Source organism: Paroedura picta, chromosome 4, assembly GCF_049243985.1.
Source record: "Paroedura picta isolate Pp20150507F chromosome 4, Ppicta_v3.0, whole genome shotgun sequence".
NCBI lineage: Eukaryota > Metazoa > Chordata > Lepidosauria > Squamata > Gekkonidae > Paroedura > Paroedura picta.
In genome coordinates this window covers 29,844,161-29,870,658 of record NC_135372.1, presented here as the reverse complement: position 1 = coordinate 29,870,658, position 26,498 = coordinate 29,844,161, and the positions used below count along the sequence as shown (strand labels likewise).

Below are 26,498 nucleotides of genomic sequence, written 5' to 3'. Positions count from 1 at the left end.
GCAACAAAGTTTTATTCAAGGTATGAGCGGCCATGTTTGTGCACGCTTCCACCGATACAATGGAATACATCAGGGGTAGTCAAACTGCGGCCCTCCAGCTGTCCATGGACTACAATTCCCAGGAGCCCCTGCCAGCATTCGCTGGCAGGGGCTCCTGGGAATTGTAGTCCATGGACATCTGGAGGGCCGCAGTTTGACTACCCCTGGAATACATCTTTATTGATCTTCTCAAATGTTGTTGTACTACTTCAGTCCAATGCGGCTATCCACTTGAATTAGCCATTAGTAATGTTATTCATTTACAATTATGATGTTTTTCCTTTGTATTGGATCACAAGTGGCGTTTCCTGGATTGCATCACAAGTTCAAATGTAAATTGCCCTGAGCCACGAGGGCGGTATATTATATTAAAATAAACATTAAAAAAATATAAAGGGATTAGATAAATAGATTCATGGAGGACGGGTCTATCAGTAGCTTCTTGCTGTAGTGACTGAGGGGAGCCTCCTCTTTCAAAGGAATTCCAGCTCAGAGCTGGGAAATACCTGGAGATTTTGGAATGGAGCCTGGGAAGGGCAGGGTTTGCAGAGGAGAAAGACTACAATGGGGTATAATGGCATAAAGTCCACCTTCTAATGTGGTTGTTTTCTTCAGGTGAACTGATCTCTGTCAACTGAAGATCTGTCATACAATCCTAGAGTTGGAAGGGTCCATAGAGGCCATCTAGTCTCACTCCCTGCTCAGTGCAGGATCAACCTCAAGCATCCAGGATAAGGATCTGTCCAGCCGCTGCTTGAAGACCAGCAGTGAGGAGGAGCTCCCCATCTGAGGCAGCCCATTCCACTGTTGAACTAGACTCATAGAATCCTAGAGTTGGAAGGAGCCATAGAGACCATCTAGTCCCACTCCTTGCTCAATGCAGGATCATCCTAAAGTATCCAGGATAAGGATCTGTCCAGCTACTGCTTGAATGTCAGTGAGGGGGAGCTCACTGTGTGAATACTGTGTGGACTGTTAGTCACAGATGTCCTCCAAGGAGTACCTTTTTATCACTGGGGACCAGTCAACACTTGATAATTTTGCTGAAGCCCAGGGGGGAAGGTAGTCTTTTGCTGAGGGACGTCGCCACCGCCACTCGAGCCCCTGCTTCGCTTGCTTTCCCACTGGCGCCCCTGACTTCCCGCCGCCTGCTGGGGGGCGCTGCCAGCAGCAGCTGCGCAGTGCCACACCGAGGGAGAGCCCCAGTCATGGCAGCCACCGGAAAACACCAAAGGTGAGCCGGTGGCAGAGTGTCAGGGCAGCCCTGAAGCAGCAGCCAGGGAGGAGGACAAGGAGGAGCCACGGTCTGGTACCGACTGATCCACGAACCGGTACCAGTCTGCAGACCGGGGATTCGGAACAGCTGCTCCAAGGAACCAGATAATTTCTATTAACTTGGCTCCCTACTCTATTGGATGACACTTATATGGATGCTGAAAATGCAAGCTATTAATGCTTGCCTTGACCAAGGTCTGTTTTTGAGAATTTAGAGGCTTTCATTTATTTGATCTGGTCCCTTTCTCTATATAACAGTCCAGGCAGTGTTTTTTGCCTATTATTAAGGTTTTGTCTATGTAAAGGAGCTAAGATATTACACTGTTATAGCAGGGCATAAACAGGGTAAGGAAACATCCCATGGCAAGAACATCAGAACAGGCAACCAGTGAATATGTGAACAGGGTCTTGACACTTGGGAAGGCAGAGTCTATGGCATTAGACTCTGTCCCCTCTCCAATCCCTACCCTTCCAGGTCTCCAGCTCACAATTCTCCATGTATTTTGCTACCCAGAGCTGTTAACCCTTCTATGTGGGGATACAAATGCAGGAATTGTGATTTTTTTCTCCCAATTGACCCTATCGCGTAACATGCCATTCCTAAGGTGGCCAGGTTCCAGGAATGATAACTAATGATAACTAAGCTTCAGATGATGGAGATCATTCCCCTGTACAAAATGGTTGCTTTGGAGGGTGGATGCTATGGCATGGTACTATATTTAGCACCTTCCCTCCCCTGGCACCCACCCCAAATAGAACAGAAAAACTGAACAGGTACGATGAAGATTGAGCAGAAACAATATAAACACTAATTAAACCCAATAAATTCATGTTGTACAGTGCACTAGAAATGAAGGTCACCTTTCCAACCTAGAGTTAATAATCCTAGTCCCAGGCTGAACCTCAACATGTAAGACCTACTGACTCCAAAATGGTTTAACCACCAAGTAAAACTGCAATTTCAGCCTCTGATCAAGCATTACAGCATCACTGCCGGAGATCTGGGAGGGAAAGAAGGGAAATGAATCCTGGAGAATTTTCTTCAGAGTTAAAATCTGTCCACTGAGAAAGCAGGCATATTTCGCATTTGTCATGCAAATGAAGGTTTGTGACGTTCTCTGCATTCAAATCCCAGATGTGAAAACACCTTTGCTGTAGAAGCCTGAGGCACACTACACAAGCTAAGGCCGGTGTGGGTGTGTGACAGCAATTTCGAGGCCTCAAGCAAAAGGGAAAAGTGAGTCAGGCTCTTTCTTAAGTAGCTGCCAGGGCACCAACAACATGTGTATGCATTGGATGTGCAGGATTTCAATTTTTCCTTCATTCTCACAGGCAAAAGTCAAGCTATTTTTAGGGCCAACCAAAATATCGATTTGTTTACATTAAACATGTTCATGCCACCTTTCCACCTAATGAAGGTCCACAAAATTAGACTAGTGGTCCCCAACCATTTTATCATCGGGGACCAGTCAACGCTCGACAATTTTACTGAGGCCCGGGGGGGGGTTAGTTTTTTGCCGAGGGACGTCGCCACCACCGCATGAGCCCCTGCTCCGCTTGCTTTTCCGCCAGCGCCCCTGATTTCCTGCCGCCCGCTGGGCAGCGCTGCTAGCAGCAGCTGCGCAGTGCCACGCTGAGGGGGAGCCCGAGCCATGGGGGCCACTGGAGAGCACCAAAGGTGAGCTGGCAGCAGAGTGGCAGGGCAGCCCCCGAGGCAGCAGCCGGGGAGGAGGACATGGAGGAGACGCGGCCCGGTAGCGACTGATCTACAGTCTGGTACCGGTTAACGGACTTTGGGTTGGGGACCACTGATTTAGACCAGTGGTCCCCAACCTTTTTATCACCGGGGACCACTCAACACTTGACAATTTTACTGAGGCCTGGGGGGGGGTAGTTTACTCTTCTACTCTCAACCCCTGCCCTAACGCTCTCTGATCACTATGGTAATGTTTAAACATCCCTTCAAAATAAGATACAGACATGCCACGACAATGAACATAAGGAACATTTTATTTCCATGGAAATTTTAACTCATGACAATGACAAATCAATGGGAACCCTGAGCTTGTTTCTCTGCAACGAGATAGTCCCATCTGGGAGTGATGGGAGACAATGACACCCGAAGTGTGTTGTAAAGGGGCGGGGGGGGGGAGAAGGCGTCCGCGGCCCACCTCCAATTAGTCGACGGACCACAGGTTGGGGATCGCTAATTTAGACAATTAAAAATTAGTTACAGTTATCAATATAAAATAAAATTAAAAACACATAACACTAGAAGGACAGCCAAAAAAAGTTATTGAGGGATATGTCAGATGAAATGTATAAAGTTTTCACCTGCTGGTGAAAGACTCCAATAGAGGAAGCCAGATGACATTCCCTGAGGAGGGAGTTCCAGAGTTTTGATGCCACAATGGAGAAGACACTTTCTCAGACTGTACTGTTACCAGCCTCCAGGTGGGACCTGGGGATTCCCCTGGAATAACAGCTCATCTCCAGAATGCAGAGATCAGATTCCCTGGAGAAAATGGATGCTATTGAGGGTAGACTGGCGAGACAGAACAGTCCCATTAAGCTTATGGTTAAGGCTTTAGGATGCTTAGGGCCGATCCTGCATAGAGCAGGGGGTTGGACTAGATGGTCTGTATGGCCCCTTCCAACTCTATGATTCTATGATTCTATGATTCTATGATTCTATATATAGACCATCAGAAAGTGCTTCCCCCATTCCTCAAAAAGAAAAAACCATTGACCCTCCAAGGCCCTACCTTCAGCGGAAACAAAGCAGTGAGCCAAACGTAGGTTTTAAAATTTTAATTTTAATCTTTTTTTATTATGAATTTGATGTTTTAAACTACCCTGAACTATCTGGGAAGTGTGGAATACAAAAGTAAAGTTTTATTAATGTATCATCATCCATGTAGCGCTGCGTCACCTCCACACCTTTCCTTCGCGTGTGTTTGCTGGTTGCTCTCCTCTTGCTCGCACTACATGGCTGGGGGAATCCAACTAGTGCTTTAAAATGGGCAATATAGCTCCTGGATAGCTGCTGGAATGCCGGATGCTGACAACATCGTGTAAAATGCCCCCCAAAAATGGCATCACCAAAAGTTAAGTCTTTCATTATATATTTCCAGAAAGGCCCATTGTAAAATCCAGGCATAGTGGTAAGATGCAGAATCTGCATGTATTAAATGCCATAAACACCACAAATCAAACTGGAGCGACAGAGATGTTGTGAAGTGTGAAATATGTAGAACAAAGGAAATGATGACAAAATGGCCCTGGGAGCATGAACATTAAGTGCAGGGCCTTCCAGTCACTAAACTTGGCAGCCTCTTGGAAGACAGACAGCAAAAGAAATGCCATTCTGCCAAAAACTGGAAGTTCTTAAAAGGTCTCGGCCAAGCTCAGATCAAAGGAATAATGGGGAAAACGGGGTTGTACTTGCCTGTAACCGTTGTTCATTGATGTCTTGTGTGCAGCCACACATTGGGGCTGTGCCAGCGCAGGCCAGCCACAGGAAGCTTTCTCCAGCTAAGCTCCTACAGTAGGCGCTGTGCCCTGACACAGTTTGCATGCAGGTAGCTTCCTGCCGAAACACACATATGATCCAAGACAGAGCGCCCCACTCCCTCAGTTCCAAATCGCTACCGAGAGCCCAGGCCAGAACAAGCCAAGCTGAGACCTCCAAGAAAGAAGGCTCACAGCTAGGACAGAAGGAGGGAATATGTGTCTGCACACAAGACGTCAATGAACAATGGTTACAGGTAAGTGCAACCCCATTTTCATTGTCTGTCTTATGGTGCAGCCCAACATTGGGACCTTCATGAGCTGAATACCTGAGGAGGCGGGGTAAGCCCTTAAGAGAGCAAGAACTCTTGTTCTCTTGGGAGGACCGCTCTCCCAAACTCCGAATCTCTTCTGTCCTGGAGGTCAATGGCATGGTGCTTCACAAAGGTCTCTTCCCTTGCCCAGGTAGCTCCCCAGCAGATGTCCCTCATGGGAAGCTTCGATGGAAGGCAGCTGATGAACTCATCGCCTGGAGAGAGTGAGCCTCGACTCCAGCAGGGCAAGGAAGCTTCGCAGATAAATAGGCTTCCTTGATTGCAGACACCATCCACCAAGAGATAGAGCTGCAAGATGCTTTATTGCCCTTGTTAGGGCCCCAGTAACAAATGAATAAAGAATTTGTTTTTCTGAACTTCTGTGTAGGTAATCTAAAAGGGATGTGCGGACATTGAGGGAATGCAGGGACCTTTCAGACTCAGAGGACGGTTCAGGGGAAAAGACATAGGCTGAGACATATGGAAAGGAAGCGTGGGTGACCTTGCTGGGAAAGAACTGTAAGAAGGGGGATCAGATCTTAGAGCACCTATCTCCCCCAGTCTTCTAGCTGAGGTGACTGCAACCAGGAAAACCGTCTTCATGGTCAGCAGACCCTAATGTACCGCATTTAATGGTTCAAAGGGAGACAGCATTAAAGCTGAGAGGACACAGGACAGGGACCACTGGGGAGGCCACATTAGTACAGGGGGAAACATATTAAGTAAACCTTTAAGGAAATGTTGGGATAACTTGTGAGAAAACAGAGGAGATCCCTGGAACTGGTCATGAAAAGTGGACAGAGCCGCCAAGTGAGTGCGGATGGAGGAGACTAGCCCTGGCGAGCTAGAGATAACAGTTACTCCAATATCACAGGGCCCATTGCTCAAATCTGGCCCATTTAAGGTTGTATGCATATCTAGTAGATGGGCATCTTGATTGTAAGAGCACCTCTTTCACCTCCTGAGATAGGGCTTTGGAACCTAATGGATCCTCCAAGCAGTAAGGTGCAACTTCTGGAGCGGAAGGAAAGGAGGGGAGATCAAATTGGGGTTCTCCAGAAAGGGGATTCTTCGTCCTCTGGAAAGGGTCGAGAAGGGCCGGGTACCAGCACTGATGTGGCAATCTGGAGCAATCAAAATCATGGAGGTACATTCCCGTTGTGTCTTCTGAAGCACCTTGGGAAAGAGGGGCAGAGTGGGGAAGGCATAGAACAGAGTTCCCACCCAGTGGAACTGAATGGGTTCTCTATGGAACTCTGACCCATGCCCGCCATCGAGCAGAACTGTTGGCACTTGTCTGAGGGTGGGGAAGTGAAGAGGTCCACCTAGGGCAACCCCCATAGACTGACCACTGGGAGGAGGTACTTGTATTCCATGGACCAATCGTGAGGCTCTGCTGAAAGCATCCGCTTGGACGTTCAGCACCCCAGCTATGTGTATCGCCCTGAGGCCTACTCCCATCCCAACTGCAATGTCCCAGATTTTCATTGCTTCCAGGCAGAGGCGCCAGGAAGATACTCCTCCCTGCAGGAAGTGCTGTCGGTCTGTACTAGGAGGTTCTTGCCCCGTAGTATATCTGAGAACTGCATTAAGGCCAAACAAACGGTATGCAACTCTAGGAAGTTAATATAGAGTGACCGTTCCGAAGGGGACGACAGACCCTGGGCTGCTCTGTCCATACAATGCGCACCCAAACCCATAAACAAGGCATCCGAAGTCTAAATCACCTCATGGTCACCAGGCACCGAATAGCACACTCAGTCTGGAAGTATGATCTGACCTGGCCTTCGGGTTGAACTTCTGGCAGATGTGGCCTGCACCGACATTACGTGCTTCACCAAGACAAAAGAAGGCATCGGTCATGTTCATCCATGTGGGGTTTCTTAACCCATGGGTAGTCAACCTGTGGTCCTCCAGATGTCCATGGACTACAATTCCCATGAGCCCCTGCCAGCGAACGCTGGCAGGGGCTCATGGGAATTGTAGTCCATGAACATCTGGAGGTCCACAGGTTGACTACTCCTGTCTTAACCCCACAATGGGAGCATTTCTTGAAAATAGCCTTTGAGGCCATAGGATAAAACAAGGAGCTGTTGAAATACGCGACTGTTCTTCGTGGTGGTGAAAAAGGAACTGAGGGAGTGGGGCGCTCTGCCTCAAATCATGTGTGCGCTTTGGCAGGGCGCATGTGCACCATGTCGGGGTGGTAGTGCCCCTTATAGGAACTTAGCTGATGAAAGCTTTCCATGGCTGGCCTGTACTTGCACAGTCCCAATGTGGGGCTGCATCACAAGACGGATAATGAAATACCAAATTTAGCTGCCAAAGAGAAGGAATCTCCAACTCCTGGAAGATAGGACCCATAAAGAATGTTGTGGACAGCTGAATGAATAAATATTCTTCAATATTAATATGAAAAAATTCTAGGGGAATTTGCCAGGCAACGGGCATCCTGTCCCCCATTCACTATGTAATATATCCCAATTTGTCTTCCGTTCTTTGTCTCATTACCAAATACGGTGCCTTATGGTGCAACTTCAACAGATCTCCAAAGCTTATATGCTTTCTGTTGTTTTGGGTGTTCTTAATAAGACAGAGCCTCTTGTGGCGCAGAGTGGTAAGGCAGCTGTCTGAAAGCTCTGCCCATGAGGCTGGGAGTTCAATCCCAGCAGCCGGCTCAAGGTTGACTCAGCCTTCCATCCTCCCGAGGTCGGTAAAATGAGTACCCAGCTTGCTGCTGGGGGGTAAACGGTCATGACTGGGGAAGGCACTGGCAAGGCCACCCTGTATTGAGTCTGCCATGAGAACGCTGGAGGGCGTCACCCCAAGGGTCAGACATGACTCGGTGCTTGCACAGGGGATACCTTTACCTTTTACCTAGTAAGACAGAGCTATTGCCAGGCCTAGGGTTGAGGCAGGGAATATAACACCTAATGCACTTGTTGGCTGGCCTCCTCTGTGCAGCACCAAAGGGCAGACTGACCCATCCAAGGAATGAAAGCCTTTCTCAGTCCCCAAACCAAACTGGCAGATGTACTGGAGAAGTGTTTTAGTGTTATTTTTATTGATATTTATAACTGTGTCTCATCCACTGAGGTTACCCACCCTGAGCCTCACCCAAGATTTAAGTGCTTTTTGATGGGAAGGTGACGCTAAAAAAAAACAAAGAAACGGGTGCTTTTAGAGCATGTGCAAAGCTTTATTTTTTTTTGTGGGGGGGCCTAAAAGGCCTCAAACCGCCGAACAGCTTATGCGCATGTGCTCAGCGGCCCCCTCAGCCCAACGTCAAAAGCCTCCCTGGTCCCGTCCCCTCACGCCTGCCTCGCGGTCACGCCCTCTTCCCCGTTTCGCGCGCCGCCACCCAATCCTCTCCCTCCTCCGCTTTCCCTTCCGCGTCCCCATTGGGGAGCGCGCGAGCGACTCAGCCGCCGGCCAATCCACTGCGGAGGGCTGGAAGGCGGGGCGAGCGCGCGGGCCAATCGTCAGCCGCCAGTCTCCCTCCCTCCCTCGGGCCTTCCCTCTGCCCGGCGGCCACGCCCCCTCCGCCGTTGCCTGGCGAAGCCTGAGGCCTGGCTGGGGCCTGCTCGCCTCTCGCCGCTGCCGCCGACGCAGAGATGCCGCACGGCTTCAAAGCCGGGGACCTCGTCTTCGCCAAGATGAAGGGCTACCCGCATTGGCCGGCCCGGGTGGGTGAGAGGCGCGGGGAGGGCAGGCGCTCCCCCCGAGCCCCCTTTGAGCGCACCCGGCAAGGCTCTGCAGGGGAGGAGCTGGGGAGCGGGTGCATGGGCGTGCATGCATGCAATGGGGTCCCCCCCCAATCCCACCCGCCGCCCCCTCCTCCCTACACCTTGCAGCTATTGCCCGTCTTATTTTGCAATGGGAAAGAGCGGCGCTGCCCAGTGAGATTCTGCACGCGGTTGAGCCTGTAGGGTTTGCAAAGGTTCTGGGGTGCGCGCTCCTTTTGCACTCAGCCCCCCGGGTCATCGCTTGCACAGGCACGCCGTGTGGTGACCGTGCCCCAGGATTTTTGTGCTGGAGGGTTGCATTGTTATTGTTGCTTGGCGTTCTCAGCTGCTGCGTCGGCTTGCACCGGTATCTGTGCCATGGTTTTTGAGGTGAGGGGTGCTACCTGCTATTAAAGGGTGCTGCATTGGGGAACATCCCATTTCTGTCTCGTAATTGTGGGTTTCTGGTATGTGTTTGCGGTTGCCTTGGATTGAATGGGATCTTTTGCAGCCACCAAAAGAGTGCATTTATTGTTGCGTCTGTAATCATGCCTTGCAAGGTTGGCCAAAGTGTGGCTCTCCAGATGTCCAAGGTTTGGTCAGTCCTGCAAGGAATGTTGGTTGGGTTGTACTGTTGAGATTTGCACGGGTTTGGTTGTAGGCATACGTTGTTGATGTGAGCAGTGGGCTCTTCCTAAACGGGGTCAGCTGCATTTGGTGACATTGTTCTTGCCCAGAAATTGGTTCTGTGTCCTACTGGTTTAGCTTTTGTAGGGCATATCATCTTCCTCCGAGCTTGTACCATTAGGGGAAACTGGAATGGGTAATCTTTCATCTTACCATACAGGTATTGTTTTTGTTTTTTGTTTAGGAGGGACTGACCGTGCATGGCCTGCCCAGCATTTTTGAGAGGCTGGTCTTCCTGTTTTAATCCAGAATTCGACGCGATCGGTAGTATCGGAGGTGCATTCTCCATACCCTGAGGTTTTGTGCAGGATTGGTCATGCGTGTCTGTCCCAAAGCATGGTAGCGAAACCTCTTCCTCCGTTGTGGCGGGGCACTTCAGCATTCTGGTTTTGTCTTCTCCGAGACGCATGGTCTTGCATTGTAGGGTCCTTCATCCCCATAGCTTGCACAGCTGCAATTATACAGAGCTTTGATTTTGTGACCGGGGTGTTTGGGGAGGGATTTCCAATGTTTACTTGGAAGGAGTTGAGCCTTACTGCCTGCAGAATTTTGCATTGCGGAAGCCTTTGACTTCCTGTTCGGTCAGCACCTGTCCCGCTGTATAACACATTGGTCAGACTCCACCGGGAGTCCTTTGTGTGCTTCTGGAGGCCTCACTTCAAAAAAGATGTGGACAAAATTGCGAGGTTGCAGAGGATAGGGATGAGGATGATCTGGGGCCTGGGGACCAAGCCCTAGTAGGAAAGTCTGAGAAGTGTTCAGTCTGGAGAACAGTTGGTTGAGAGGGGACATGATTGTTCTGTTAAGTATTTGAAAGTTTGATGCTGTTGGCAGCAGCAGTAGGTTTAAATTCTGTACAGAATGGTATCAGTTAGATATCAGGGGGGAAATTCACAGTCAGAATAGTTCAGCAGTGGCTGTCTAAGGAGATGAGGAGCTCCCCCTCACTGGCAGTCTTCAAGCAGCAGCTGGACAGATCCTCATCCTGGATGCTTGAGGCTGATCCTGCATTGAGCAGGGGGTGGGACTAGATGGCCTGTGTGGCCCCTTCCCACTCTAAGATTCTATGCGTCTAGTTCAGCAGAGGAATGGGCTGCCTCAGGAGGTGGTGAGCTCCCCCTCACTGGCAGACTTTAAGCAGTGGCTGGACAGATACTTATCCTGGATGCATTAGGCTTATCCAGCATTGAGCAGGGGGTTGATGGCCTGTATGGCCCCTTCCATCTCGGAGATTCTGTGATTGACCTTGGCAGTGGAAGAAAAGAGGAACGTTTCTCTACACTTTGAGGTTTTGTAATTTTTACTTCCATTTTTCTTCAGAAAGTCTACTCCTTTATTTTATTTATATATTTCATTGCATACTCCCACCCTTGGCTCAGGGTGGTTTACACTGAAATTCATGGTATAATACAAAGAATAATGTAAAACTTGTTAAATATTTATTATGGTGCACAATTAAAAACAGAATAAAAATGATACCGAACTAACAGCACATAGAACCAAGGACCAAACGCGTTTTGACCCTTCCGGGTCTTCCTCAGTGGTCAAGATTATAATAATAAAGCTTTTTCTGACGCACATGAGATTACACTCTGAGTACAGAACTTAATGACAGCGAAGAGTGGTGACTTTAGGGAAATAACATAGGAATTGGTCTCCAAAAACGATAAAATTTACACATTACAAATCCCACTGAACCATTCAGCTATACATTATAGAGAGTTCTATATAGGTATATTTATATATAGAGTGTATTATTATAATCTTGACCACTGAGGAAGACCCGGAAGGGTCAAAACACGTTTGGTCCTTGGTTCTATGTGCTGTTAGTTCGGTATAGTTTTTAAGAAGTTTTTATTCTGTTTTTAATTGTGCCCCATAATAAATAATTAACAAGTTTTACATTATTTTTATTGTTCAGCTCAACTTATGAGTTCCTACCTGTTAAGGTTGGGGTTTGTTCCTTTTTTGGTTTAGCATAATACAAAGAATGTCATCATGTTTAATTATAACATTCTGATTTCACAACTCACTATTTTGTGTTTTTCAGCTCTGTGATTCGACACACCTATCTGCAAGATGTAGTTGGTGGTGAGAGAGGTCCCTGGGCTCTGATTGGTGGAATTGCCACCAATTGGCCTTGACCAAAGACTGTTGGAAGAGTTCCATTTTGCAGGCCCTGTGGAACTGCTTTAGTTCCAGCAGGGCCCTGATCTCTTCTGGGAGCTCATTCCACTAGGTGGGGGCCAGAATGGAGAAGGCCCTGGTCAAGGCCAGATGAGCCTTCCTGGGGCCAGTATTCAGCTACGGAGCTGTTGGAGTGTGGGCCCTCCAAGGTGTTCTCATAGGAACCCTGGCTGCCGCATTCTGGACCAGTTGTACTATCTGGGTCAGGGATAGGGGTAGGCCCGTGTATAGAGTGTTACAGAAATTCAGGCTAGAGGTGACCCTTGCTTGGATCACTGTGGTTGCTGTTCTGGGTCCAGGTAGTAGCTTGGCTTGATGTGGATGGAAGAATGCTAGCCTTACTACTCTTGTGACCTGCTTCTCCATGGAGAGGGAGGTATTGAGGATCATGCCCAGGCACTGATAGTTGTACCCCATCCATGTAGGGCAAGCACACTTCCTCGTCTCAGCTACCAAACTACAGGACTTCCGTCTTTGGAGGATTAAGCTTCGGACAGTTCTGCTTGAGCCAGCCTGTCACAGCTTTCAGCCATGTGGCTGACGAACCTTCACCACTTATTTTGGGAGGGTCTAGCCACTAGGGGATCAGTGGTTGAGGGTCTGCTTCGGGTGCAGAAATTCTGAGATTCAACCCCCAGCATCTCCAGCTGAAAAGACCAGGTAGGGAGTAATGCCAAAGGCCTCTGTCGGAGACCTTGAAGAGCTGCTGCCAGTCTGAGCAGACAATACTGACTGTGATGGACCAGTGGTCTGATTCAGTATATGGCAGCTCCATGTGTATATTTTCGTATGTAGGGAGCTTTCTTATGGTTTGTTTCCCCAACGTCCACAATTTTGCATTTGCAAGGGAGGGAGATGGTGGATTGGGCACCTATGTACCTGATTGATTAATTGATTGATTTCTATACTGCCCTTCCATATGGCTCAGGGCGGTTTACATACAACATCACAGGGGGGGATATATGGAACGAATTAACATATAGTCAAATAGAACAACAATAATCTAACAGTGGTTCCAGATAACACGATTTCGGTGATCTTAAACAACAATATAACAGGAACTTAGCTAAGGCCCTTAGAAAGCTCAGACTGGTTCAGGCCATAGAGGGGATGTCTGTGACCCTGAATGTAACACCGTCACCAAAACGCACACGCAAATTGTATTAATGTTAAAACTGCAACCTGTTATGTGTATACATTCAGCCCCCCCCCCCTTGATGGCATGTGGGCGTGAGATAACTGTAGTCCTCCTTTCAGTAAACCAGCACTTCCATGGAAATTCTTTGACTCTGCCAAGGGTGGAAGCCACAGTTACTTTGTTTGGCATCTACCATCACCGTGTGGTGGGCAAGAGTGCCTGGATTGGGCAATGCAAAAGGGCTAGATTAGAACCAGGGAGGCTGTATTAGTATCTCATGCATGTGCTTCCTGGTTCAAGGTTGGGAAGTGGAATTCATTAGATTGAACTTGTGATAAGCATTGTGTGTTTATCCTTTGGGCCAGGGGTAGTCAAACTGCGGCCCTCCAGATGTCCATGGACTACAATTCCCAGAAGCCCCTGCCAGCATTTGCTGGCAGGGGCTCCTGGGAATTGTAGTCCATGGACATCTGGAGGGCCGCAGTTTGACTACCCCTGCTTTGGGCAGTAGGCTGGTTGCACCTCTGAAATCATTCTGGAAGAGAATGTGGGCTATTTGAAGCTGGGCGGCCGGGGGACATTGCACATAACTGCTACACAAGGAGTGCCTCTTATACCTTCCCTCCTCCATATTGGGGGAGATAGTTATGCAGAGAGGGAATAAGTTGCATATTTCTACTTCCCAAATTTGTTGGTCGTCTGTGTTACAATCCCCCTCTATTATGCGCATGTCCTCTTTAGCCCTCAGTTTTAGTGAGGATGCTGGAATGTTTTGATTTTTGAATCTTCCAGTTTTGGGGTGAGAGAGCATTTTTTAAAAATCTGTACAGAATGGGTTGTCCATATCTGTTGCTGTAGTGTGGGACTTCGTCTCCTCCCATTTTTGGTTTCTGGGAATAAAAGGAGAGAAATTGAGCCTCTATACTGGCAGTTCTAGAAAGCGTCTTCCTTCTCATGTAATAATTGAGATCTACGCAGGTAGATCAGATGAGTAGCCATGTTCGTCTGCCTGCAGCAGAAGAAAAGAACAAGAGTCCAGGAGCACTTTCAAGACGGACAAAATGTGTGGCAGAGTTTGAACGTTTGTGAGTCTGAAGAAGTGAGCAGTGACTCACCCATTTTGCTACCAACTTTGTTAGTCTTTAAGATGCTACTGGACTCCTGCCGTTTACTGTTGCTTTTGTGTGTTCTATTATCTTGTGTTGATGCCATGCATGCAGCTAATTTATGGCAACCTCATAGGGTTTTCAAGCTGAGAGGCAACTAGAAGTGATTTGCTATTGCCTGCTTCTGTGTCCCAGTCCTGGATTTCCATTGTGGTTTCCCATCCCAAGTACAAGGCAGGGCGTAGCTAATTTTCTGCAGCCCTAGAGTTTGACTTTGTGTCTGCCTTTATGGGCTGGGATTCTACTTATGCAGACTAAACTGGTATGAGGGGAGCAGGGCTGCTGATGAAGACATCTCCCCAAGCCTAATAGTGACTTGTGTACCCCTAACTCATAGAGGGAAAATGTAGCCTTGAGCACTTCCAGTCACCTGTGACTTTGCACTGTGTTTAAGATTCTGCTGCATCCTGTCATTTGCAACCCCATCTCTGCAGTTCTGGGGATCTTGCTCCTGAATTCTATGAATGGTGGGCAGGTGTCTTACAAGCCTCTTTCCTAGATTCACTGAGTTTCATGCCCCGTGTGGCTGGTTAATTCAGCCCCAGCTCTCTGTGTGGAGAGATTTGGAGGAGCCGGTTCTGTGAGCTCATAGAATTGGAAGGGACCTCCACGCTCATCTCGTCCAACCCCCTGCATAATGCAGGAAATTAACTACTACCTGCCCACCCACAGTGATCCCGGATTCATGCCCAGATGAGGCCTCCCTCTAACCAGAATCACTGGTCAGTCTAGCCTTGCAGAGATGGAGTTTACAGCCGTCAAATATACAATTCAGTTGTTCACCGTTTTTAAGATTCTAGGATAACATGTGCGAAGAGAACAACCCCATTCCTCCTGATTCTGAGAGTTTGTGTTCCAAACAGAAGGTTTGGAAGAAAAACAGAGCTTATTAAGAACCAGCACGTCATAGGACAGGGATCCCAACTTTTTGGAGTCTTCCAGCATTTTTGGAATTCTGTGAAATGACTGCCATAGGAGGCTGGAGGCAAAGGAGGAGAAGAGTCATTCAAAATACCCTGGGGAAGAAGAGTAGGAAAATAAAGCACTTTCTAAAAACCCTTGGTGGGCACCAGTTACACCCCTGCTCTGTTATTTTACCTTGTGTGCTTCTGAGAGATCCTGATTGGATGGAGGTGCCTGTGAGATCATGGCTTGTTACCAGGAATGTGCAACTCGAAAACTGATCCGCCCAAGTACCTTCCAGTACCTGAATCAGCCAAATCTGATCTGAATCGCTGTTCCCCAATGTTTAATTAGCCAAATCAACTTTGCTCAAATTTCCAAATTGTGATTTGGCACAGTTCGTCGATTCAGACAAGTGGCTGTTTAAACTTTAAAGCAGCGGTTCTCAACCACAGTAGCACCACAACCCCAACTGCAGCAGGGGGCGCCCCATGCATGGACGCACCCAGGTGTGCAAGTAGGTGCTCAGTGATATGGAGGTGGCCAGTGTCATGGCTCTGGTGCTACCACCAACCTGTCCTGGGGACCCTACTTGGGGTCGGGACCCCATGTCTGAGAATCATTGCTTTAAAGGGAAAGAGAAAGGGGGGGGGGGAGTTCTCCTTTTTCATTTTTTCTGGGCTCTTGGGTTTGTGGGATTTCAGTGGGGCTTGGGTTTAAAAGCACCAAACTTGCAGTGTGGCTGCAGGAGTCTTTCCTCCAAAGAACTGCCGAGTTGCAAAAAGACTGGATCAGGGGAATCTAATTCTAGGGGCACCCAAAGAGAATGCCCCCATCTGACCTCCATCATTTCCTATGATGAGAATTTTTGAACAGACCAGTGAATCTTTTTTCCCCCTCATCGAAGGAAATAATGGAGTTCAGAAGGAGGCATCTTCTTTGGGTGCTCCCTAGAATTGGGCCACCTGGTCCAATCTTTTTGCACCTTGGAGGTTCTTTTGAGGAGAGGCTCCTGCATCCACACTACAAATTTGGTGTCTTTACCTCAACCTACGTCCCAAGAGCATGGAAAAGACTAAAGGGGGGACATTCCAATAGACTTCAATGGCACCATTGGTTTCAGCGGTGCTGAATTGATTAGTATTTGGTCAAATCAATTTGACTGAATCCAAAAAAACTATGGATGATTTGGACTAATCAGATTTGATCTGAATCGCTTCGAATCGTAATCCGAAATGATCTAAAGCAGTGGTCCCCAACCTTTCTGAGGCTGGGGACTAGCAGGGCATCGGGCCGCGCCCGCGCAGGCCACGCCCATGCATTGGGCCGCGCCCGCGGGCCGCACCCGCACATCTGGCCGCGCCCGCGGGCCGTGCCCGCACATCGGGCCACGCCCGTACATCAGGCCGCGCCCCGCGCATTGCGCATGCGTGAATGCGCCGTGCGCATGCGTAATGCGCGGGCATGGCCTGCACGGGCGCGGCCCGGCCCTGATTCCCTCTCCCCGCCCTCCCGCAGTAAGAAGCTTCCCGGGCCGCAACCTTGCGGGCTGTGAAGTTTTTTACTGTGGGGGGGGGAGAGGGAGCCATGGCCTTAGCGGCCCGACACCGGGCCGCGGCCCGCAGGTTGGGGACCACTGATCCAAAGGTTAGATAATTTGTTGCTGGAGAATCCAGTTCATCCAGTGCACACATATCTGACCCAGTTAGAGACTGATTGGAAACAGGCAAAGACAGAGCCTTAAATCATGCCGACATGGACAGGGCAATGCTCACTAGTTGTTCTATTGGAAGTTACTTTATTGGATAAGCAGTATCCAATGCTTCAGAAGCATGGTAATTTGGGATAGGATTCCTAAGGAAAAGCAGCACTTGAGGGGAGGGTTAGAAATCCTTTATTCTGCAGCTTGCCTCCTCTTCGGCAGGATACCAGGAGTTACGAATATCTCATTTGCTGCTGACTGGAGTCTGAACTCCAGTTTGCAAACCTTGGGGGGGCATAGACCTCTAACCATTCTCCCTCTTACCTTTTCGTTTTCAGATTGACGACATCATCGATGGCGCTGTGAAGCCTCCTCCCAACAAATACCCCATTTTCTTCTTTGGCACCCATGAGACGTGAGTTCTGGTCTCTGGAGGGAGGGGCCCCTTCTTTACTGTTTGCCTCCCCAGCACTGACCTTGAACTGGATGCGTTTTCTCCTGTCCTCACAGGGCCTTCTTGGGGCCAAAAGACCTCTTCCCTTATGAGAAATATAAGGACAAGTATGGGAAACCTAACAAGCGGAAAGGCTTCAATGAGGGACTGTGGGAGATCCAGAACAACCCACACGCCAGCTACAGCGCGCCTCCGGTGAGCAGCGAGAGCAAGGGATGGACCTTGAGAAATAACAGTTAGTCATCTTCATGCATCTAGTGGTAGGAGGAGAGAGATGGTGACCCATGCCTTAGTAGCAGCCCCTTTGCACCACAGCGCCTGCTGGCATCTTTCCTGGAGTCCATCAGGTGTTCTTAGAAAGCAGGTGGGGCTCCTGCCAAGCAGAACTGATTGGCTATTGGACATCTGATGAGCTGTGCAGATTAAAGTAACCGCCTTTTGGTGGCAGCTACCACTGTGGTGTTGGTTTTATGCTCTTTTCTCCCAGTATATATTTTAAAATAACTTCTCTTGTCTCCTATACTTGGGTTTTCTTTCTGTGTGTGGCTCTACCTCCTGTTGCAGATATATTTGTGGTGGCACCAGCCACCCTGTGTCAGAATTCCAGAGGTGTCCACAGGCTCAAAAAAGTTGAGGATCCCTGTTCTAAGAGTTCTTGGGCCACAGAGGTTGGTCAGCTGGGCAAGTAGGCAGCTTCACGCGTATGTCATAGAATCATAGAGTTGGAAGGGATCTCCTGGGCCATCTAGTCCAACCCCCTTCAATATGCAGGACGCGCACAACCCTATCGCTCATCCACTGTCACCTGCCACCCCCTTGAACCTTCACAGAATCAGCCTCAGAATAAGCAATGTGAACAAGAGTGATTGTATTCTTCTGTTAGACAAAGCCAGTTGGTAGAGGCATATGCCTTGCATTCAGGAGGTGTGCATTGCACCATGCTGTACTCTAGTGCAGTGGTCCCAAACCTTTTTATCACTGGGGACCAGTCAATGTTTGACAATTTTACTGAGGCCCGTGGGAGGTAGTCTTTTGCCGAGGGATGTTGCTGCCACCTGAACCCCTGCTCCACTTGCTTTCCTGCAGCCGCCCCTGACTTCCCACCGCCCGCTGGGGGGGGCGCTGCCAGCAGCAGCTGCGCAGTGGCACGCCGAGGGGAAGCCCCAGCCATGGCGGCTGCTGGAGAGCACCAAAGGTGAGCCGGCGGCAGAGTGGTGCAGCCCCCAAGGCAGCAGCCGGGGAGGAGAATGAGGAGGAGCCGTGGCCTGGTTCTGACTGATCCACGGACCGGTCCCGGTCCCCGGACCGGGGGTTGGGGACCACTGCTCTAGTGCTTTTCATCTCTCTTTATCCCTACCTGTGCCTAAGAAAGAAGTGAACAATAAGAGCATCATAGCTGGTTGCTGAGCATAATCTGTGGGATTCCAAGTGTGTTTGCATCATCTTCTTTTAAAGTAATGTTGGGTGTTATGGGCAGGATGCTTGACATTTCAGAACCATCCTTCTCCAAAGGATTTGAGTATGTTGTGTGGGCAGGAGTTTCCAATTTTGCTACAAAGCCGTGACATAGCTCATGTGGAGAGATAGAATTTGTCCTGGCCAAGGAAAAACTGGAACTTGTGTTCAACCCTTGATGTAGATTTGGATTTCTATGTCAACTTAGTCCATTCTCCTCAATACTTACCTTGCTGTAGCCTTAGTTTTCTTTTTTGATCTGCCTCCTTTGATCTCCTTCCTGCTTGCATTCTTCATGAGATCCGATTGGGAGATACATTGATGAGTCTGTGTGCACCAAATGCCCTGTCATTTGTCTCCCTTCTTCCCTCCTTGTTCCTATTACAACAGCCAGTGAGTTCCTCCGACAGTGAAATTGCTGACATTGACCCCATTGGCGGAGGAAGTGACGTCGCAGAGGAAGAGGAGCCAGTGGTGGCAGTCGGGGCTGAGGGAGGAGCCACAGAGAAGCTGGAGAGTGAGGACGAGTCCGATAAGGGGAGCGACCGCAGTGGTGCGAAGCGGAAACCATTAGCCATGAAAGTGAGTTTTGGACCAAGAATGTTTTATCACATGTGGTGGACTTGCACTAAAGCAAAAAAAAGAAGAAGAAGAAAAGGATACGAATACATGCATGTATACAAAAGAGCCTAAAGGCTAATTTTCAGATGTAACCAAAAGTATCTCTGTTAGGTCTGATTGATAGAAATGTAGGGGGGGGGAACTGTCCAGATCACCCAGCCCTGGTGACTCTCCCGAGTCTCTAGCCTGGGAGCCTGGACTTTGCAGTGGCCCTGAGCTGCCATGGAACTTGGTTCTTATATATGTTAACAGCAGCATGACTCTTGCATGCTCAGAGCTGGAAAGCTATAAATCAGGGGCAAATGCTGGCAGGGGCTCCTGGGAATTGTAGTCCATGGACATCTGGAGGGCCGCAGTTTGACGACCCCTGCTATAAATATTCCAACTTTAGAAGACTGGCTGATGAAAATGAGAGAACTTGTAGAAATGGCTACACTTATTGATTTGAGAAAAATCAACAACTTCTTTCATTACTAATTGGAAATCTCTTCTAGACTTCTCGCAATACATAGAGAAAAGCAATTTGAGGACTTGTGGTTTTAAAGATTCAAGAAAGATAGTTGCTGTAATAACTATAAAGCTATTTAGAAGTAAAGATTGAATCTGAATTAATAAGTGATATCTAAGGTAGTAATTCTAAGGTAGTCTCAACTTTTTGAGAAACCCCAGCATAGCTGTGTACATGCCCACCGAGGGGCGCCTTCCCATCCCCTCCAGGGCCACCAGGGGCCAAAAACCCTGGTTGAGAAAGCCTGATTTAAGGTATGGAAGGCTGGAAACTCAAAATCTAGTGTAACGAGACCGATATATCTGTTCTTCGTGCTTTCATTTTCTCTTTTTTCCCCCCTTGGATCCTGTCTCTTCTATTTCCTTTCTCTTTTTTAATCTGTACTGAAACAGTTAATTAAAAAATGTTGTTTTTTCAAGTGAGTCTTGGAAGAAGGCAGTCCATGTTCTGTATGCTGGAGTAGGCGGAGCTTTCCCAAAGTTGGTGGGCTTCAGATGGCCATTTTAACCCCACGAGGCCCTGGGACAGGAGTGGCTTATTGTCGCCTCACAATTGCCCAAGAAATGAACACCTCTCCTCGCACCTCTGTTTGCCTTTAGATGCCAGCAGCAAAACGGCCCCGGAAGTCTTCGAGTGACCTTGAGCAGGCAAGCGCATCTCCGTCCGAGGAAAATTCTGAAAGCTCTTCTGAGTCCGAGAAGTACAGCGACCAGGTGAGTTCACCCGTCGGAGGCACCCACATGCTGGCTTTTAAAAGGGGGAATTAATGTCTAGTTTTTAGGCAATGGATAGAGATGCTTTCTCCTTCATCAAGCGCCAGGACTTGGGATTGCCTGGTGGGATTTGTGCAGACAAAAACACACACACACACACACACAAAAACACACAAAGTACGTTGCTCAATAAAATCTTGAAAGTTTCCGAAAAATTAGTTTCAACTTTTTCAACTCAAAAATTAGTTTCAGCTTTATATTTCAAGCAGAGCTCAGTCTCTATGGCAGGCTTTCTCAACCAGGGTTTCTGGACAGCCCAGATCGAATCCTGTATTACATTACATCATTTTATCAGGGGATCCTCATATGGTAACGCTCAACCAGGTCCTGTGGAAAGCTGGTAAGTCCGTCAGGGCCCTCAGCTCTTCTGGGAGGTCGTTCCACCAGGTTGGGGCCAGGACCAAAAATGCCCTGGCCCTGGTCGAGGCCAGGCGGATGTCCTGGGGGCCCAGGACAACCAGTAGGTTCATACCTGCAGAGCTAAGAGCCCTGTGGGGGGCATAAACAACTACGCGGTCCTGCGAATAAGTGGGACCCAGGCCACATATAGCCTTAAAGGTTAATACCAATGCCTTCAACTTTACCTGGAAGCAGACTGGTAACCAGTGCAGTTGTCTGAGCACCGTCTGAATATGGGCCCTGCACGGAATTCTAGTGATAACCCTCGCAGCCGCATTTTGTACCAGCTGCAGTTTCCGGGTCAAAGCCAAGGGCAGGCCCCGTAGAGCGAGTTATGGTAGTCTAATCTGGAAGTGACTGTTGCAGGGATCACTTGGCCAAGTGGTTGGAGGACAGGTAGGACGCTAGTAGTTGCGCTTGGTGCAGATGGAAGAACACTGTTCGGGCTACTTTCATGACCTGAGCCTCCATGGAAAGGGAAGCATCTAAGGTCACTCCCAAATTCCTGGCGACTGGTGCAGGAGTTAACTGTATGCCATCCGGGCAGGGAAGTCGTGCTTCCTGACCCTGCCCTCTTCTACCCAGCCACAGGACCTCCGACTTGGAGGGGTTGAGTTTCAGGCGACTCTGCCTGAGCCATCCAGCCACTGCTTCCAACCAGCTGGTGAATGTGTCTATTAGGAGGTAGAGCTGGGTGTCATACGCATATTGGTGACAACCCAGCCCATAGCCCCGGACTAGCTGGGCTAGAGGGCACATATAGATGTTAAAAAGCATGGGGGAGAGTGTGATTTTTTAAAATATTAATTGTTTTTATCTATTTTACATTTGTGAAACATTGGATGGGATGACCATAAATGGCCATGTTGACCTAAACCCCACCCCCCATGGCCAATGAGAGGCCTGGAGGGGGTGGGAAGGGGAGGGGTCCTGGGTGGACAAGGACACAGCTCTGCTATTCTGCACAATGGTGCCACTTCTGGGGATTCATGAAGCCTGACGAATGTTTCAGGGATTTCTCAACAGTAAAAAAGTTGAGAAAGGCTGATGTAGGAGACTTTGAGTTCTGCCTGAATGTATTGGCTGCGTGCAACTATCATGCGACTGAGGAAGTCAGTGGAACTCTTTTATACCTAGGACGTGTTTGATGGTTACTTTTAGAGATATTGAAGACAGGATACTTCTTGCTCAGCTTAATGTTGACCTCCAATTGAAACAAAAGACCGTATTAAGGCAGTTGATACGAAGGCTTCGGAAACGTGCAGGATTTATTGAGCCGCATGTTTCTTTTCTTGGTGGGATTTGTGGGCAGAGGCGGCAGACAGATGAAGGGACGTTCTCCTTCGTGTAGCTCAGGGTTATCTTATGGAATTTGCCGCCTCTTCCTTCGATAGCTTTAACAGGGGATCAGACACACTAATGATCTGCAGATACAGCTGCTGTTCTCTGGGTGATGGCTGGAGATCTGGAACGACAGCTGGCTTCCAGGTTACAGAAATCAGTTCTCGTGGAGAAAATGGCTGCTTTGGAAGGAGGACTCAGTGGCATTATACCCTCCCTTCCCCAGACCCTGCCCTTTCCGGGCCCAGAGCTGGCAGCCCTCTCTGCAGATAACTATATGGTTTAATAGAAATCCTCATCTACAGCATCCGAATCCTAAATATTGAATTATGGGGAGGGGTGGGTCGGCCATTGCGGATAACAGGATGCTGAATTAGGTAGATTTGTGTCATCTCATCTGGACTCCTCTGGTGCTCTGATTTGCTAGAAGAAGAAGAAGAGTTGGTTCTTATACGCCACTTTTCTCTACCTGAAGGAGGCTCAAAGCAGCTTACAGTCTCCTTCCCTTTCCTCTCCCCACAACAGACACCCTGTGGGGTGGGTGAGGCTGAGAGAGCCCTGATATCACTGCTCGGTCAGAACAGTTTTATCAGTGCCGTGGGGAGCCCAAGGTCACCCAGCTGGCTGCATGTGGGGGAGCGCAGAATCGAACCTGGCTCGCCAGATTAGAAGTCCACACTCCTAAACACTACACCAAACTGGCTATTGATAACTGTTCTGAAAACACGGGGTAAGGAGAACCTGGAGACCCCAGCACCCCAGAATTATGTAACCCCGGTTCCCTTGCAGGGCCTGCAGTAACATTGACTTGCATAGTGGCAGGGCTGGGAAGAAAGGGGAGCCTTACCTTGTTCAGAATATGCTTGAGTATATTAGCTTAATCTTTCTCCTGCTCAGCTTCACTAACTGACCCATTGGCCTAATGGGACAAACAAGCAGGGGAAGATCCAACACACAAAGCACAGGCCAATCCAAGTTACAAATGGTGACAAATAACCATAACTCAGCAGAGCAAAACACATTGTGCAAGAATATAATATAGTTCTAGAAATGTGCTCTTTCCATGCTCAGTGAAGTGGCTGGAGAGTTTATATGAAAGATACTGTTGTTTGTAAAAATGCAAGTTTACAGCACCTCTTCTTTTAAGGGGTCAAGGTGGGGTGGGACTTCCTTGTAAATTGGTGCTTTCCCCCACTCTAGGATTTCACCCCTGAGAAGAAGCCACTGCCCCGGGCTGCCCGGAGGGCACCTGCCGGTGGATGGAAGAAAAAGGTAAGGGGAGGGGAGGAGCTTGTGAAGTTCCTGCCCTCTTTTGACTCCTCCTATCTGTGCCCTCACTATTTAACTCTTTGCCGTCTGGCCTGCTCACAAAGGTAGAAAGCTGCTTCCACTGAGTGAACGTAAGCTTGGGCATCGGGCCCCCAAAGGGGTGTCAAAAAAAAGTGGACCAGCCAAGTGTTTTTAAAGCACTTAATTTAGAACGGCAAAAAAGAGAGATGTTTTAATCATTGTCTGGTTGAATGCTGAATAACCCTTAAAAGATTCGCCAAAATGATGAAGACGGTAGTGAACGTTACAGCTGTCAAGATTGCAAAGTCAGGTTTCTATAAATGTGACCCATTTTCCGAACTGTTTCTGTCTGAAGCCTTTGTCCTGCATTGTCCTGTGGCATCAGCCCACAGTTTCTAAGTGAGAGATGAGGGAATAATGCAAAACAGCTCCTTATTTTAAAAAAAACATATATCGAGCCTGAACTTCCTGCATTGATAACTTGCGAAGAAAGTTGTGGTGTACTGCTAGGCTTCTCCAAGCTTGTATCCAATATATATATATATATAGATAGAGATAGAGAGATAGAGAGATAGAGATAGAGATAGATATATAGATAGAGATAGATATATAGATAGAGATATAGAGATATAGAGATAGATAGATATAGAGATATAGAGATAGATATAATAGAGATATAGATATAGATATTATATACATCAAGGTCAAGGGAACACGCCCCTCAATACCCCTCAACAGACACCCTGTGAGGGAGGGGAGGCTGAGAGAGCCCTGATATTACTGCTCGGTCAGAACACTTTTATCAGTGCCGTGGTGAGCCCAAGATCACCCAGCTGGCTGCATGTGGGGGAGCGCGGAATCGAACCTGGCATGCCAGATTAGAAGTCCACACTCCTAACCACTACACCAAACTGGCTTTCATATATTTTGGATTGGAGTTACCACAAGGAATTGACGGTTTGCTTGGAGTTTTCCAAGCTTGTGCCATGAAATTTAAAAAAGGGCAGCTGCCCTCCGTCCCCACACAATGGCTTCAGAAAAGCCAAACCTAATGTCCAGATTATTACGTTAAGGTTGACTTTTCAGCAGGACGTATTAATCGTGGCCTGTCAGTCACTGGTTGATGGATGTTATGTGCACGTCCTCTTGACATCCCAAGCACCTTCTTGGAGGGGAGTAGAGGCTGCAGCACTTCCCAGATGTCTGATATGTGGGTGTTCGTTTGGGTGCACCCCCCCCCCACACACTCAATCAAAAGGTCCTGTGATCTCAAAGGTGGTTTTAACTTCTCCTCTGCTTCAGTCAAGTTGATCACAGTATGCATTGTACGCTTGCATCTTGAGTCCCTTCTTTATAGTGTCCCTTCCATCTTCTGATTGGAATAGAAAGACTCCAAGGTCTCTATTCCTACTCATATCTGACAATGGGAAATTCTCTGCTCAAAAGCTTGACCCCATCTCTCTGCTTCAGCGCCAGAGTGTTGGATCCTGGCCCTTTCAACTGTCATGCCTGTCTCCTGCCACCTGCAGTTCTTTGCAGATTCCTCTCCCAGTATTAAGTGCAAACTGCTGAAGGAGGATTTCCCAGCACTGTCTATCTTTGACTGCCAGATTTCTGGCCTAACACCGTTTTCTCGACTCAACAGCAGAAAGTAGAATCAGGTTCTGACTCGGAGTCCAAGCCAGATTCAGAGGAGGAGGAGGAAGACGAGGAGGCCAGAGAGAACGCCAGGGCTCCAGCACCGAAATCGGATTCCGACTCTGACTCGGATGAGTCCATCAAGAAGCCATCCCGGGGCCGGAAACCAGGTAGGTGCCTTGTCTTGTATTTCTGTAGCTGGTGTTGTTAACGGACGTTTCCCCCCTTAAGGAGTGAACTTGCACAGCCCGCAGCAGGGGTGGGTGGGGTGGTTTGATTACAGAAGAGCTGTTTTTGACTAATCCTTTGCCCTCCTGGCCGATGCAGTCTTCAAATGGAGAGATGTGAAAAATCTAAAGCAGGAGCTTTGACACTGCTTCAGAGAGAACGTTAACAGGGAAGAGATCGGAGAACGTAGTGCTATGATCATAGAATCATAGAATCATAGAATTGGAAGGGACCTCATGGGTCATCTGGTCCAACCCCTTGCTCTATGAAGGACACTCACAACCCTATTGCTCATCCACTACCACCCCCTTGAACCTTCACAGAATCAGCCTCTCCGTCAGATGGCTACCTATCCTCTGTTCAAAACTTTCCAAAGATGGAGAACCCACCACCTCCCGAGGAAGCCTGTTCCACTGAGAAACCACTCTAACTGTTAGGAATTCCTTCCTTTTTTTTTTTTAATAATTAGTAACTTTATTAATAATACATTCCCATAATAACATAAATCTTGTAGTCTTCCAATATAACATGATTAAACTTCCAGTAACACTTTATACAACATATTGTATAATTTTTGTACACTGAGACAAATGCAAATAAACAAATTCTGAACCTCCTATTTAAATCTCAACTGAGGATTCCCACTCCAAATTTATATATGATTTCCCCATATAATTCCAAAATGGTCTCCATTGACTTTTATACTTTTCTAAGTCTGTGTCCTTGAACAATGCTGTGAGTCTAGCCATTTTTGAAAAATCCAATAATTTCATTTTCCAGTCCTCCAGCGATGGGATCTCCTTTGTTTTCCAAACTTTTGCTACCACCATTCTGGCTGCTGTTAAGGCATACAATAACAATATATTCAATTCTTTAGGTATTTCCTTCCTGATGTTTAGACGGAATTTCTTTTGAATTAATTTCACCCCATTCGTTCTGGTCTGTCCCTCCGGGGCAAGAGAGAACAACTCTGCTCCATCCTCTATATGGCAGCCTTTTAAATACTTGAAGATGGTTATTAAATCCCCTCTCGGTCGTCTCCTCTCCAGACCAAGCTCCCCCAACCTTTCTTCATACGTCTTGGTCTCCAAACCCCTCAGCATCTTTGTTGCCCTCCTCTGGACACGTTCCAGTTTCTCTACATC

General features: G+C 48.2%; 1 protein-coding gene across 3 annotated transcripts in view; it reads left to right on the top strand.

Annotated features, from left to right (window-relative positions):
- The first annotated feature begins 8,640 nt into the window (after positions 1 to 8,640).
- HDGFL2 (HDGF like 2) overlaps positions 8,641 to 26,498 on the top strand; it is a 40,139-nt gene continuing 22,281 nt past the window's right edge. Inside the window, exons 1-7 of one of the 3 annotated variants that reach the window (XR_013229976.1) lie at positions 8,641 to 8,824; positions 16,985 to 17,061; positions 17,157 to 17,295; positions 18,946 to 19,137; positions 20,284 to 20,397; positions 23,398 to 23,469; positions 25,133 to 25,295. Coding sequence is in view for 2 of the 3 variants with exons in the window: in XM_077332167.1 (XP_077188282.1) it covers positions 8,753 to 8,824; positions 16,985 to 17,061; positions 17,157 to 17,295; positions 18,946 to 19,137; positions 20,284 to 20,397; positions 23,398 to 23,469; positions 25,133 to 25,295 (829 nt within the window). In the remaining variant the exon portion in view is untranslated. The remainder of the gene's footprint in view (positions 8,825 to 16,984; positions 17,062 to 17,156; positions 17,296 to 18,945; positions 19,138 to 20,283; positions 20,398 to 23,397; positions 23,470 to 25,132; positions 25,296 to 26,498) is intronic. The other 2 variants (XM_077332168.1, XM_077332167.1) reach the window with 2 other exon arrangements.